General features: G+C 42.9%; 1 protein-coding gene across 6 annotated transcripts in view; it reads right to left on the reverse strand.

Moving 5' to 3' along the window:
• Etv6 (ETS variant transcription factor 6) overlaps window positions 1-15213 on the reverse strand; it is a 217539-nt gene that overhangs the window by 89880 nt on the left and 112446 nt on the right. For 3 of the 6 annotated variants that reach the window (XM_087214089.1, XM_087214090.1, XM_087214091.1), the window contains exon 3: window positions 3941-4006. The exons of 2 other annotated variants lie outside the window; for them this stretch is intronic. In XM_087214089.1, the coding sequence (XP_087070215.1) occupies window positions 3941-4006 (66 nt within the window). Of the gene's footprint in view, window positions 1-3940; window positions 4007-4697; window positions 13647-15213 lie in introns of those variants that run through there. One more of the 6 variants, XM_087214093.1, reaches the window with a different exon arrangement.

Genomic DNA, 15213 nt, shown 5'->3' on the forward strand with positions numbered 1-15213 from the left:
GAGGCCCTGGCTGTGGCAGGGAGGCCTTGTAAACGTTTTCTCACGGAGCTTCTCTCCAACAGTTAATGTTCCACACCAGGGGCCTGGACTGGGAGAAGTCTGTTCAAAAATGAAAACTGAGAGGATTTCTCAGTGGGTCCTTTACAGGAAGGCTTTATCTCTTTCCTTCCTTCTTTTCAGTTTAGTACATTGTTGGTTAAATTTATTTTAACTAATGCTGGATACTGAACCCATCAGATGCAGGTGCTCTGTCAGCGAGCTATGTCCTGTGCCCCAAAATAATTTCGATTGGATTTGACACTATATTGATGACTTGGAACTTGTACTTTGGAAAACTGCTAATATTTCATATGAAATTCTTAACTTGTACCCAAAGCAGTTTCACAGAAACCCAAATTCGATCATCCCTCTGGCCGTTTTTGGCAATGGTTCAGCTACCAACTTGCTGTGTGATGTTGAGCAAGGGACCTAGCCTCTCTGATCTCACTTTGCTCATCTGCGACAGAAAGGGAGAATCCCAGCCTTTTCACCACCCAGAAATCTCTCACTTTAGACCACCACTTCCAACAGAAAGAGAGCACGGCCCATTTAATGTAGTTCAAAATGTTTTAGTCCTCATGGAGAAAAGAAGTAAAAAACAGTTGTTGGTACTTTTAATACCATGTTTTATTTAAGACAAACTCCCAAAAACATTACCTTTTAAACATGTCCTCAATGTAAAATTATTAATGAAAGTCACATTTCTACACTCATCTGTGCGATTTGCTGGGCAGTTTACACTTGTGGCACGGCTCAAGAAGGCTTTGCCACGTTTCAAGTGCTCCATGGCCACCAACCTGGACAACTCAGCTACAGATACTGGACTTTGAAAGATTTTGCCTACTCAAGAGCAGTTACTAAGAATGGCTGATTTATTTTCACATCTATACTCCAGCCAAAAGCAGAGCCTCCACTGCTTCCTTGGCCTTACAGTGCTGCCCCCCACACGTAATTACCACGGGCACGTGGAGTACTAAAACGGGCTCGTGAATCTACCCTCCTTACTCTTTGGGGCTGGGGTGATACAACCAAACTAGGTGCCAGCTTAGGGTCTCCCTCGGCGCTACTATTTGGTCACTTCAGTGGCTGATCACTGTAACAATGTTAATTATGCAGGTGCTGACAGATAAGAAAATATTCAGGTTTTAAATAAGTGGGAAGTGGGCAGTGCCCAGGGACAGTAGTGGAGGGGACTGGCATCTGTTCTTTGGCTATGAGCCATGGGCCTTCGAGGTCATCCTTCTCCCGACAGCTCTCATTAACCCTGAATGCTGCAAAAAGCAACAACAGGCACAGATACACGTGAAAAACCACTGTACATTAATGCTGGAGAGCACTGAGGAATCACCTGGTCCAGGATACTCCACACATCCTCCTAGCCAAGTGACTTCTCAACGTCACACCTCCAGTTAGGGGCAGACTCACTGTCCAGGTGTTGATGCGGTGTTCTTCTCACTTGCAACTTAAATTTCACACATTTCAAACCAATATCAAGCTTCCCCTCTAGAAAGACATCCTATTTGTTGAAAATATCACAAATCCTGTGCTGATTCATAAGGAGGTTGAGTGGACTAAATCTACAAATTCCTTGCTTTTATTATGGAATTATATCAATGACATGTGCTATTTGTAATTATTTCACACTTAACAGGAGTTCTGAATTAGCAGTTTATGTATGTCTTTAGTTAGGCAGAAGTGGGAAACAAATTAAATTGTACTTAATAAGGATTTTATGGTAGAGAAATATTGCAAAGCATGGGATTTGGGAATGTTAAAAAATAATAAAAATGGAGACTTGGTATGGAAAGGTCAGAAATGACAGCTCACAGTACATCCTCAAAGGAAGTGATATTCAGTGGTGCATAAGGTCTAGGGTAACCCCAGGAGTCCTGAAAATGCAGGTATATTTTTAAAAATAAGAACACTAGCTCATCCTCAAACACCTACAGGTGCTTCCATATTGTGCCTCTAAGTCCTTCCTTCCCACCCCGGATGTGTGGTCACTTTCTAGCCAATGGCTAAGTTATGCAATGAAGCCTGCCAAAATTAGACGCCAAGCACAGAAGGCATGCTATTGGCAGTATCATTCAGTGGGTTCTCAAATTCCCAGCTAACTCCAAGGTCCACAGTTACTCAAGAGTTTAAGCTGGAGGACTGTGAAGAGCGTGAGCAACGTGACTAAAAAAAGATGCAAAGACTGACGCAAACCAAATGCAAGGCTGCTCGCTACCCCAGGAACCAAGAAACCAACGGCATGGCTCAGTGATGTACCTCTACTCTGCAAAGAGGACACGTGAAGTCTGATGCATGGAGTCTTTCCAAACAGGGACCTGTGGTAAAGACAAAATGACAGTGACACTGCCACTACTCTCACTAATATGGTGGTGGAGACGGAAGAGACGCCCTTCCTAACTGATCCGATCAATATTTATTGAGTATCTTCTCAGTATAGGTCTTGTTCTAGATATCAGGGGTGGAGCAATGCATAAAACAGAGAAAAGCTCCTGCTCTTATGCAGTATATACTCTATGCAGGAAAAAAAGATAATAAACAGATAAGCAAGTAAACTATGTACGATGTCAAATGGTGGTAAATGTTATAGAGGGTAAAAATGTAATGGGAAGGATATGTTTTTTGGGGTTTTTTTGGTACAGAGATCAAACTCGGGTCCTTGTGCTTGCGCAGCAGGTGGCAAAACCACTGAGCTAAATCCCTGGCCTGGGAAAGATATGTTAGTAGTGAAGTGAAAGTTACTGTGAGGGCCTCACATCTGTGAAGATATCTGAAGGAAGAGAAAGAATGTGCCATGTATATGTGAGTGAAAAGAAATGTAGACAGATAGAATAGCAAGTACAAAGGCCCAGGGGTAGGAGCACGGCAGGCAAAGAATGTGCTTGGTCCGACCTACCATCATGTCTTACCAGTCTGACAATAAACAGGCCTCTCTGCCTTCACACTCCTTCTTCCCTCCTACTAGTCTCTACATAGTAGTTATAATGATACTTTAAAAATCAAAACCAGGCCACATCAGTGATCTGCCTAAAATTTTCATGGGCAAATTAAAAGCCAAGATCTTTGTGGTGGCCTATGGGGCCTCCCATGTCCTCCTGCTTATACTTTTCCTCCTGGACTCGACTCCCCTCACTGCCAATCAGCTCAGACACACATCCTCACTGCGCTCAACACAACACACACATTCCCATTGCTCTCTGTGCTTGGAATCCTTGGACCCAGACGGACACACCACTCATACCTCACTCTGCTTTGTCACCTGCTGTAACTCAGTACTATACAATGTGCTAGTGTTGTACACACAGAAGGAAAAGCCTGTACCAAAACAGTCCCATGGTGTCTCCCCGACGACGTGCCGAGCAATACTTCACATTTCTCCAGCTCAGCCAGGCACTCTCCCCATTCTTCCTGCCACCACCTCTGTCTTTGGCTTCTCGGGGGGAAAAATGGAGGCACTGAAGAGGGAATCCTGCAGATTACGAAGGCTGCCTCCCTGCATTACTCTTCCGTCCACACACGTCTTGTGTCTGGTTTCCCTGGGCAATGTGTTCATCCTGCTACTGAAAACTACTCCTCCATCCTGGCTTTGCCTCTCATTTCCCCCCCATTTCTGCAGGGTATCCACTTCCCATAAATCACCCTCTACTCATTCCTCCTATAGTTCTAACTCTCTAACTTTTATCAGTGGTTCTGCACAAACATCTTTCATTAAAAAAAAAAACCCACCAAAGAAAAACCTCCCTTTAGCCATCGCCACCCTCCAGCTCCTATCTTATCTCAGTCCCATCCACAGTTAATCCAAGGGTCATCTACAGCCACTTTCCTCTATGGTCCAGCCCACAGCAAGCAGGCTTCCACTGGCTGTTCTCTGCCACAGAGACTGGCTCACCTGTCGCTGACGAGAGAGAGCCCCTTGTGGAAGCCAAAGGCAGGTGTGTCCAGTTTTTGGCAGATTCTGTATACATGGAGAGAAACAGCACATGAGTAAGAAAAGTTATCCCACTCTGAACTTGTCTCCTGGCACATCCACATAGTGGATCAATGCCAAGTATTTCTCAGTGATCCCCAAAGCCCTGTCCTTCCACATTAGTGCAGAGTAAATTTTAAAATGAGAAATAAAATGTAAGGGCACTTTACAAGTTCAGTGGGACAAAACACAAATGCACACCAACATCATGAATAAATGAACAAAACATATTCTCTTAGTAGATATTCAATGTTTTAGCTGGCTTGCCGAGTTAAAGTCTTCTTGTATACAAAAGTAAAATTCTTCTTTTCTCTTGAAAACACTGAGAGTTGGTGGGTTGACGAACCTCCTGTTTATTACCACTGACCCAAGAAGACCTCTTGGACACACCTAACATCAAGGTTTTAGGTTCACCATGAGCAGACTGCTAAAGCAGAAGAGGGTACTTGGTTCAGATTGTCAGGAGAGCCAGGCAGTACCTCCTGACTTCAGTAAGTAATGTGACAGTCTATCTTGACTCTTTCTTGTGGATAAATCAAAATGTAGAATGACTGTGCATACTTGCTAACCAGATAATGTGTCATTTATGGCATGTGGCATATCAAAAGAGATTTACATGTCATAAAACATTATATAACCAAAATAGTCTTGTTAATTATAAAGATCAGTTTGTGCCCACCTGGAAAGCAGTCTCTGCTGGTATGTCACAAAGCTCTTCCTTCCACTGATCCTGTCCCATTCACTCTTTTTCCTTCCAGATAATTAACATAAAGCTATAAAAGGAATACTCAGCTAATCTAAATGACATAAAGAAATAAAGAAACTTTAAAAAGGGATGACAGCCACAAGATCAGAATTACCGTCAATAAATGAAATTTAATAGTGCTATCTATAAAGGCAGATATTTAAATTAAGAATTTTTAAAAGGCCCATAAAAGAATAAGGAAGGAGAACTTTGATTTCGGTTATAGCCCAAGCAAAATGCTCAATATGAGTATAATACAGACACTAAGATGCTCACACAACCTATGTTACATTAATAAAATAACTCTACTTATTCAATTATCAGTTCTCACTCATTTGGAGAAAAATATTGACACAGGAAGTAAGTCCCATTTGGGGTAAATGGCAAGCTGAGAACCACATCCATGTCTGATTCTAGAGTTCTGTCTGTCTCTTGAATTCATGTGGAGAGAATATGTCCTATTTGGCTCAGTGCAGCAAAACCGGAACCAAAAAATAAAGTGACACTGGGGTGAATTTCAGCTCAACTTAAGAAAAGCCTTTCACATGCAGCACCATGCAGACTCAGGACGGCAAGACATTCCTCTGCTGAGTGGGCTGCTATGTCTGGGAGGCCACAGAGATGCCCATGACTTGGGTGACAAGTTAAAATATATCATCTTAGGCCGGGGATTTAGCTCAGTGGTTCCGCTGCCTGCCTCAAAAGAGCAAGGACCCGAGTTCGATCCCCCATACCAAAATAAATAAATAGAGTAAAATAAAATAAAATATATCATCTCTGAAGTCCTTCATAGCTCTACACTGACATTATCAGAAATTATTACAGCAATTATTAATTTTTAAAAATTTGGAAACATTTCCAAAGAATTGGACACTGTACATGTTAAAAAGGAAGGTTCAGTTTTTCCTTCAGGCAGGACTTTGTCATTGTTTCACGGTGTAGGCAAGCTTCCTAGCATGCTAACAGAATTTGGAAACTAAAGCTCTTTGAGATTTGCATAATTTCCTAACACCTCCAAAATGTAACTGAAAATGGGGAAAGACGATAATCCATTCACCTTTAGTATGCCAGCCTGGAGAAATCCAAATGTGGAAATACTTAACTCTGCCACAAATAGAGCTGCCATGGGATACAAGAACAAGAAGAAACACTGCAATACAATAAATTACAAAACAGTGGTAGATGTCTGTATTTTTATCTGCTTGATCCATACACCTGTTTGGGGGAATCCCAACACTGGCAGAGCTTTCTCAGTTTCCTGGAATACAACCTGGGCTCAGCTAATCGGAGGCACCTGCCACAGGCTTTACATCTTAGACAGTGGCCAACTCCCCAGGGACGGGGAGACAGCATTCACGGTGGCACTGCCAGCCTCAGGATCTACACCGTCTATGACACAGCGCAGTTGCACCATCTTGTTTGGGCTCTTGGCAGCTAAGCTTCCTTCCCTTGTTTTTGTTTTTGTTTTGTTTTCATTATTATTGAGTCAATGTACTTCCAATAAAAGCTTTTTCTGATTAAGTTATTTCATAAATTTTTGTTGCTGTTGTTACAAATAAGAACTGTTGTACTTCTAAAAGTGTTTAATCACAGAACAAGGTTCTGTTCAGGTGAATATTATAAATGACTCTAATAGAAAACCAAGATGTTTATTCATCTAAAAGGCTGACATTCCAAGTGGTAAAGAAAACCACAAATTAAAAAAAAAAAGATACATCCATTAAACCCCAGGAGATAATAATTATACTACATTTATGAAACAACTCTGTGATAAACTCAAACCAGACTGATTCATTCATTCTGCACATGTTTATTGGAAGCCTTCTTTGTTCCAGAATGACAGAAATTATTCCCAGTTAATGCCCCCTACACATACATACACGTGCATGCACACGCACGCATACACACTTATTTTTGTGCTGCTGAGGATTGATCCCAGGGCCTCGTGCACACAAGGTGAGTGCTCTACCACTGGGCTTCTTCCCCAACATCCCTAACCATTTTGTTTTTTGATATCTGCATAAAAGGGAAGGAGGCTAATGATGGAACATTTGAGATATTACAGACAGGAGAAAAAAAGGACTATGGCCTTTTAAAAAGTCATATCATTTATTTGATATTATATAAAACTATTTCCTGTCGACTTTATTCAGTCATTAATTATACAACTTAAGAGGCAAACGCAGAAGTGAGAACTGGTCACTTCTCAGACATTCTCTTTCTGGTCTTTACCTCTCTGATGAAGGATGCTTACAACACACTGAATGGTCTCAGTGGGAACCAGACATATACACCATTTTTGAATTAAAGCTTGATTATCTGGAAAACTTTGGAAATGAAGGATTCTAGAGATCCACATTAGCCTGGATATCATAGTAAGCACCAAAGGTTATTTCGCTGATAATCTTTTAACAACTCTGGGGGCATCTTTCTGTATTATCTTACATATTTTCCTAGTGACAGAAGAGAAAGTAGCAGGCAGCCAAATGGTGGCATTGCTTGAACTATGTCGTTTCAATCTTGGAAATGTTTCTGTCTCAATTCTCAAGGTAAAAATTAAGTGGGGCTCGGTGTGGAGCTATTTTTAGCACTTGACTTCTTTTTTGAGCAATCTCTTCCTTTCCTGATATAAACTATTACCAGATCTAGCTTTCAATTACTGTTTCTGATCAGACATGAGTACATCACAAGAAGAGGCAAAGGGATTTGAAGGTTTTTAGGAACTCGGCAAGTTCAGTGTTGAGTTCTGGGGAACAGCTTGTGTGTTCACTATTTACCAAATATATTTGCTGCCTTGATCCTCTAAGAAACATAAAAACTACCAGCTGTTCAGCAGCCAATGGTCTCTAAATGATGAAGCCTGAGTTACACAGGGGGTCTTATCCAGGAAAGTGTGCACTAATACATGCAGACAGGTTTGCACATACACAAGAGTGACATCAGCAAGCCCAACGTTCATGTTTAGTTGAAGCCCAAACGCATGAAAAGATAGACAGCAAGAGCACATGAGCCTGCTCATAACCGTATAGGGCCTGGATAGAGGAAGGACAAAAGTCACAGTCTCATCTCCTTGCCACAAATCTGGTTTTGGCTGTTTGAGAGATGAAATAGCCACCAGTCCAAGTCTGACAGTGTGGCAATGCTGAGAAGCTACAAGGGGACAGCTCAGGGCTGTGTAGATGGGTCAATCAGTATTATAAAGAATGATGGAGGGCCGGGGATTTAGTTCAGTGGTTTTGCTGCCTGCTGTGCAAGCGCAAGGACCCAAGCTTGATCCCCAGTACCAAAAAAAAAAAGGAATGATGGATCTGGTCCCGAGGACCTTTATCTTGAAATCACTCACACAGAGGATCCCAACCACTTGGCTTTTGTACTATGCCTTTTAAAAAGGTTTTTCCCATAAGTCCAGTGAACACAACTGGGGTAGTTGAAAGGTGTTTGAAAGAAAAGTGTTTTTTTATAAAGGAACAATGAGAGCTATCTGGTCCGGCAAGCGAGTTTTCCTTCTGTTCTTCCCATCAGGCAGAGTCCAGAGTTCCTGGCCCTCAAAGAGAAGAAGGTGGTGGTGTGAATGCAGAGGCTGTCAGCGAGTTGGTCTGGTTCGGATTCAATGCAGCATGTGTATACCAAGCATTCAGCACTGCGCTAGGCCTAGGAATCCCAGAGTTACGATAAACCACTGTGCCTTCCAGGAACGAAAGATGAGCACAAATCAGCCTCATTTTCTGGGGAAAAGTTTCTTATGGGGAAAACCGTTCTTCAAATGACTCACAGCAGACAAGGCCACGCTAAGCACAGGTGTGCGCTGGGCCTGGCAGTGTGATGTACCCAAGGCTGCTCACGACCTCAGCACCACAGCTGATGCTGCCCTGCGCCAGACACCACATGGGGCACTACCTCACCCAACCGCACAATGATTGGCATAAGATGGGCACTGTGGTCCCTTGTTAGGAACGAGGAAACCAAGACTCTGGCATCTGGGTGTAGAGCAGGGCTCAAACTATGTGCATTTCTGCTACAACTTGAGTCTCCTTTATCTGAAATGTTTAGGACCAGCAGTGTTTTAGATTTTGGAATACTTGCATATATACATAATGAGTTGCTGGGGGGAAAGGAACCCAAGCCAAAACACAAGATTCATTTATGCTCCACATACACATGATGCACACAGCCGAAAGGTGATTTTATACAGTATTTTTAGCATGCCTATATTTTAACTGTGACTTGCACTCAAGGTCGAGGGTAGAACTTCCCACTTGTTATACCATGGAGGTGCTCAGAAATTCTTTTTCAGATTTGGGAACAATCCAGGTTTTCAGATTACGTATGCTCAACCTGTAATAGACGTGGCTCACTCTGCAAACAGAAGGTCTGGCCACTTAGATGAGGTTCACCCACTCAGAAATAGAAATACCTAAGGACCATCAGATTCTGGTGAGCCAAGCCCTGTCCTGCGCTCTGGAGAAATGCAGCGAATGAGTGACACAGTTCCAGCCCACAGGAGGCTGCAGTTCGGCGGCGAGGACAGACCAGGAACCCATTCCAAGAAGGGAGGCTGAGAGCACACTGGAAGCACACTGGGGGTGCGTGCGGGTTCTCCAGAGAAGCCGAGTGTGAATCGGGGACCTCGGCTGCAGCCTGAAGGATGAACTGAATTGTGCTGAATTTACCTTGCGAGGGATTGAGGGTAGGACAGGGGAAGGGCTCAGAATGGAGAAGAGTGGTACAGCCGGAAGGAAGATGAGGGAGAATGCGGCCTGCACAAGGCAGGGAAAAGCCCCTGCGACTGGGGAACAGAGCGAAGAGGTGAGTGAGCAGAACGGGCTGCGGAGCTGAGCGGAGCGTTGCAGGCCTGAGTTCATCCCAAGTCCCGCGGGAAGGCGCTGAGGGGTTTCTCGGGTAGGAGGGGAGGGGAAAATGGAAAACACACCCCAGATCTGCATTTTGACACAAGGAGTCTAAGTACGAAGTGCTGGGTACAGAAATGACCACCACTCCTCTGGCCTCTATGGACAAAAGTCATCCTGGATAATGCTAGAAAAAATGCTACGGCAAAAAAGATTAGAAACATTGTCCTTAGAGACCACCACAACAGCTATTTTCCTGCAATTTCTTGTGGTTTATTTTTATGGATCAGAAAAAAAATGGAATTATTCTGTGGAGAACTTTTCATTTTTACCCTGCCTTTTGGTTATATTTAGTCAGCTTCTCCAAAGCATGATTTTAATGAGTGCATAATATTCCAGGGTCGTGACCTAATTTGTTTAATCAACTCCATGTTGTTGGCCCCTGCTGTGCTGCACAACCATAGGTAGAGATGCTTTTCAGCACCTCGTACTGTTTCCTAGTGACGGCCGACCAGCATGTGAATTTCTGAGGTAAGAGAGTAAAACTGTTTGGAAGTTCTTTCCCCATGCTGCCAAAGTGCCTCTACAAAGGTGATGCTCACATCACTGCTGGCGTTTTATTCTGCTTCCATGTGCATCCCTGCGTGTTAACTGCTGAAGTCTAGGGTGACCAGCCACCACCCACCCATTTCTCCACAGCGCCACCTGCACTGGCATAAAAAACTCTGCCACTTCCAAAAGCAAAAAGTGTTATTTTATTATTCAGTTAACTTGCATTTTTGGTATTCACTGATATTTATTCCTTGGTGATTTAACTTAATGCTAAATTTAAGGCAGAAGTAGGGTTCCCACATTGGGACAGTTTTAATGTGGCTACGATACATGCCTATCATTACCTCAGTGAGGACTTATTTTCATAAAAGAAATCAATTTCTGCTCGGTGTGGTGATTCATGCCTGGGATTCCAACACACTGGGAGGCTGAGGTAGTAGGCTCGCAAGCTTCAGCCCAGCCTGGGAAATTTACTGACTTAGCAAGAACCTGTCTCAAAAAACCCATAAAAATAAGACAAAACAAACAAACAAACCAATTGACTGGGGGCTAACATCCCATGACCTCCCAAGCTTGGCCTAAGTCTGTCCTTTCTATGATTCGGCACTCCCAGGCTGAGCCCTGAAAATGTCACAGCCAGAGACTTAGTTCACAAGCCCAGCGCTGTTAATAACCACCTGTCAACACCACAGCAAACAAAGAGGGCAGGCTCGGTGCTGGACACTGGGGCAGACACGGCAGGAAGCAGGTCACACAGGTTTCTGGGATTCCAGTCAAGACAGCTAAGGGTAGCCTGGAGAGACCCAGCGAGCTATATAAAACAAAAAGATCCTCACCACAAAGCAATCAATAACATCCTCTGTGCCTAACAGTAAGAGCAGAATGCTCAGTGCACAAAGCCCTCCCCAGCTGCCTCGCGGATGGCTCAGAACCATTTTGTGAGCACACGCTTGTGTGGTTTAGCTGCTTCCCCTGGCCCTTTGATGGCTTCCACAACAGGAATCCTTCTCCTAAATGTGGGCCCAATGTGCAAAGAGACTCATAACCAGAGCAGTGATGGTGTCCCCTGACACCTCTGGGTGAGTGAAATCTCCTCTTTAGATTGAAACTTCCATAAGCAAAAAGTTCCTTCTTGTTTAGTATGGTATCCACAGTGCACAGCGACCTGGCACATGACAGGTGCTAACTTAGTATCTACTCAGAAAGCAGACAAGCGTGTATGTATGTAAACACATTTTTATAAATTATGAAGAGAGCAGACTGGCTCTGATTCATGGTATAACCCAGCACCAAGCACAGCACCTGCCATAGGAAGTACAGTAAGTGTTTACTGTGAATGGTTAAGTTTTCTTCCACAGTCGACTTTCCCAGCTTAGAACCTATGTGAAGGAAGCTGCTTCTGCCATAGGTTCTGCTGCCGCCATCCAGCTGTCTTCCTTAGGTCACAGTCCTGGAAACATCAGCTTTTCCTCCCATACACCAACATTTTCTTTGCTCCCAATCATTAACAGTGAAATTCTTGGGCTAGGGGTTTAGCTCAGTGGTTCTGCGGCCTGCCTCACAAGCGCAAGGTCCCAAGTTCAATCCCCGGCACCGAAACAAAAAAAAGTGAAATTCTCAAACTGTAATTTTGACTACAGAAAACTGTACAAATTAGCATGTGATACAAGGCTTCCCCTAAGGTCAGACCATGCATGGGCAGAGAATTACAGATATAGACCATGGTGGTGACATGGAGCCATACCCAGACTTGCAGAGATCATGTTTTTATACATGGAGTTTCAGATTAGAGACATTCAACATAGTGAGACTCATGTGGAGGGGGGAGACTCGCTTTTGTCATTCACTTCTACTGGGGCCATGATCCTACTGCAACATTCAAAATTCCTGGGGTCTGTCTAAAGCAGCACCTCCCTCATTTAGAGACTAGTTAACAAGTGACTAACGGTTCATTTTACCCAAGTTCCTTCAAAGAGCAAGGAAGCAAGCCATGGTTGGAGTTGCGGCATCATAGTTGCCCTTGGGTGAATTCTTCCATTAGTTTCGACTTTTAAACTATTTTCAGGATTGGTTCCAGGAACCTCAATGAATAAAAAAATGCAAGGATTCTCAAGTGCTTTATATAAATGGCATCATATTTGTATATAAGTGATGCACATCCTCTCATGTACTTTATATCATGTCTAGATTGTTTATAACACTGCTATGGTTTAGATCTAAATGTCCTCTGAAAGTCTCATGTGTTCACAGTGCAGGGTTTCTGGAGGTTCACTAGATCACTGGGGGAACTCTACTCACTGGTGGATCAATCTATGCATGAGATCACAGCTGAATGTGTTGTTAGGATGAGGGGCTTTAGAGGAGGTGAATCAGCGACAGTGGAGGAGGTAGGTCACTGAGAGCGTGACTTGGAAGTGTGCATTCATGCCCCCTTTCTTTCTCTACCTTCCTGGATGCCATGGTGTAAGCAGCTTTCCTCTGCCATGCCCTTTTACCACGTGGTTTCTGCCTTGGAGCCAGCCAACCATGGACTGAACCCTCTGAAACCATATGCTAAACAAACATCTCCTTTAAGTTGTAGGTGTTGGGTATTTTATCCCAGTGATGAAAAAGTGACTAATACAAATGCCTAATAAAATGTAAATGTGAGTAAATAGTGGCGACACTTTACTGTTTACAGAATGACAAGAAAAGTTTATACGTGCTCAATACAATATTTTTTTCAAATATTTTTCAATTCACAATTACAATATAGAATATATGGATGTGAAACTCACTGATACAAAGGGCCCACAGTATTTTGCCACATTAATATGCTAGAAAAGGTAGCTGAAAAGGTATTCTGGTACTGTATTTCAGACAGATTCTGAGTTATCTGGCCTTTTATGAGCTAAATGGACATTTGAACACAATTTGTTTATATATATTTCTCTTGGTGGAGAAGAAAAGGTGGGCCAGGTACCATCATATTCTACGATGCAGGTCTTGGTTCTCATTTCATACTCCCGCAGAACTGAGCACAAGGCAGGTCCACTGAACACTAACTGATGATAGGAAGGCAGAGATTCCAATCTGCTTGTTCAAATCCAATCCTTGACTTTCTGAGTTCTTCTGTCTGCATCAGTCCTCATGTTCCATTTATGAACTCTCTTGGGTAGTTAACACTGAGGCTGAGTGTAGTCTCCCAGGCAGGGCTCATTTTCAGATCAAAATGAACTCCAGGCAGTTTGCTAAAAAGGAGCTTCTCTCAACCTTGGGCCTGAAATTGTCTAGTACCTTCCCAATTCACCTTCCTTTCATTTTTAATTCTCCTTCTTTCATGAAAAGCAAAAACCAATCAACCACACTCCTTTTCTTCCCTTTTCTAGCACCGGCCAATTTCCTCTTCCAGAAGGCTAGGTCTTGCTCAAGAAAATCTTCCCCCACCCACCCGGGCTCCGGGTCTGTCTCAACTGTGCGACAGCAAATGCCAGTCCCTGCCCTCTTCCCACCCACCATCTCCCACTTTGCGGGGTCAGCAGCACAGATACCAACACAGCAGCAAGTAACACTGCATCTCCCCAGCTCTCAGAGGAAGAATGTGTGCTCCACCTCGTCCCTGGACCCTGCTTCTAGTAGAACTCCCTCTAGGCAGAGGCTAAGAAAAATGCTTCAAATACCAGTTTGGCTGGACAGTCCATAGATAAAGGCATGTACCAAGTGTCCTTGAAAAGGACTCAAACTATCAATGATCTTGTCTTTACTGACAGAATAAACAAGTAAAATAGGGAGGAACAATAAAATAACGTATATTTACACTTGAACTGGATAATGCTAATGTTCTGGAGCTGGAATTACACAATAAAGAAATTGTGCTCTAAAATTCTGCCTCTCCATGGTATTCTTTCAGACTTTCCTTAAAGAACTTTTCCATGTTCAACTCAGGTCTCATCACAGTTCAAACTTAGGAAGAAAGATTTTTAATTGAAAAAATATATGGGGGGATGTGTGCTCTTTTAGATCTTGCTGAATTAAACAAAAATTCTTTTATGCCACAAAGCAAATTCAAGGCAAACATGTACCAAGGGGAATAGTCAGGCCTGGTCAAGATTTTTCATACTTAAATCTTGAACTTGGTCTTTCTTGGGACCAGTCTTAAATGCAGTATTGGAATGTGGGCAATCCGGAGATCTTCTAACATTATGATTCTAACATAAAAGTTTTGGGCTTTTGTCAGTTAAAGATAGTCCACAGAGAGTCACAAGAAAAGTTAAATGGAGCACTAACTACCTTTCTTAGTTGGAGCTGCCAGTTTGTTTTAGTCAATACCAAGCCCATAGCTGCCTTTTATAGGAAACACACAATTAGTTACTTCTTTGACTCACTGTGGTTTTTAACTCCCCCACACCCCTAGAATTAAACTCTTCAGAAAAGAAATTTGCCATTAAAGAAAAAATTGGTTCCCTTTAAATAAACACAAGAGAAACCATCATCCAATCTAACAAAGAATCTCACTTCCAAGTGTACCCCGGCCCAGTTGTGGGCACAGACCTGACCGCTGAAAACTATCTTTCCGACTCTTTGACACCTTTGATTGCTGAGTCATAAGACTCTCCAGGGAGGAGGTACACGAAACCACCAAATTGTATAATTGTTCTTCCAAATTCAAAGGGGTTCTTTTGTGGTTTAAGATAACTGTAGTGTTTGCTGATTCTTCCTGCAAATTAATAATCTTTTGTGACCAAGGCTCCAAAAAATGAACCCCTCTGTTGGCGGTCCAGCTTCCGGATTTTGGTTATTACATTAGACATTAATTTTTAACAGAGATGAATCTTACACTTTTTTCTCTTCAGATGTTTGAGAGTTTTTTCTTTTTTGTTTGTTTTGGTTAGTTAGCTTTTGGGGTACTGGGGATTGAATGCAGGGCCTTCATACTGAGGTCCAATCATATCACCAAGCTTTTTAAAAATGTTCTTAGTTTGAGATAGGGTCTTGCTAAGTCGCCAAATTGGCCAGGCTGGATTCTAACTTTCAATCTCCTTCTCAGCCTCCTAGAGTGCAGGCATGACGGA

Source organism: Heterocephalus glaber, unplaced genomic scaffold (genome assembly GCF_053883595.1).
Source record: "Heterocephalus glaber isolate CG9 unplaced genomic scaffold, H.glaber_assembly_v1.0 deba00001444, whole genome shotgun sequence".
Classification (NCBI taxonomy): domain Eukaryota; kingdom Metazoa; phylum Chordata; class Mammalia; order Rodentia; family Bathyergidae; genus Heterocephalus; species Heterocephalus glaber.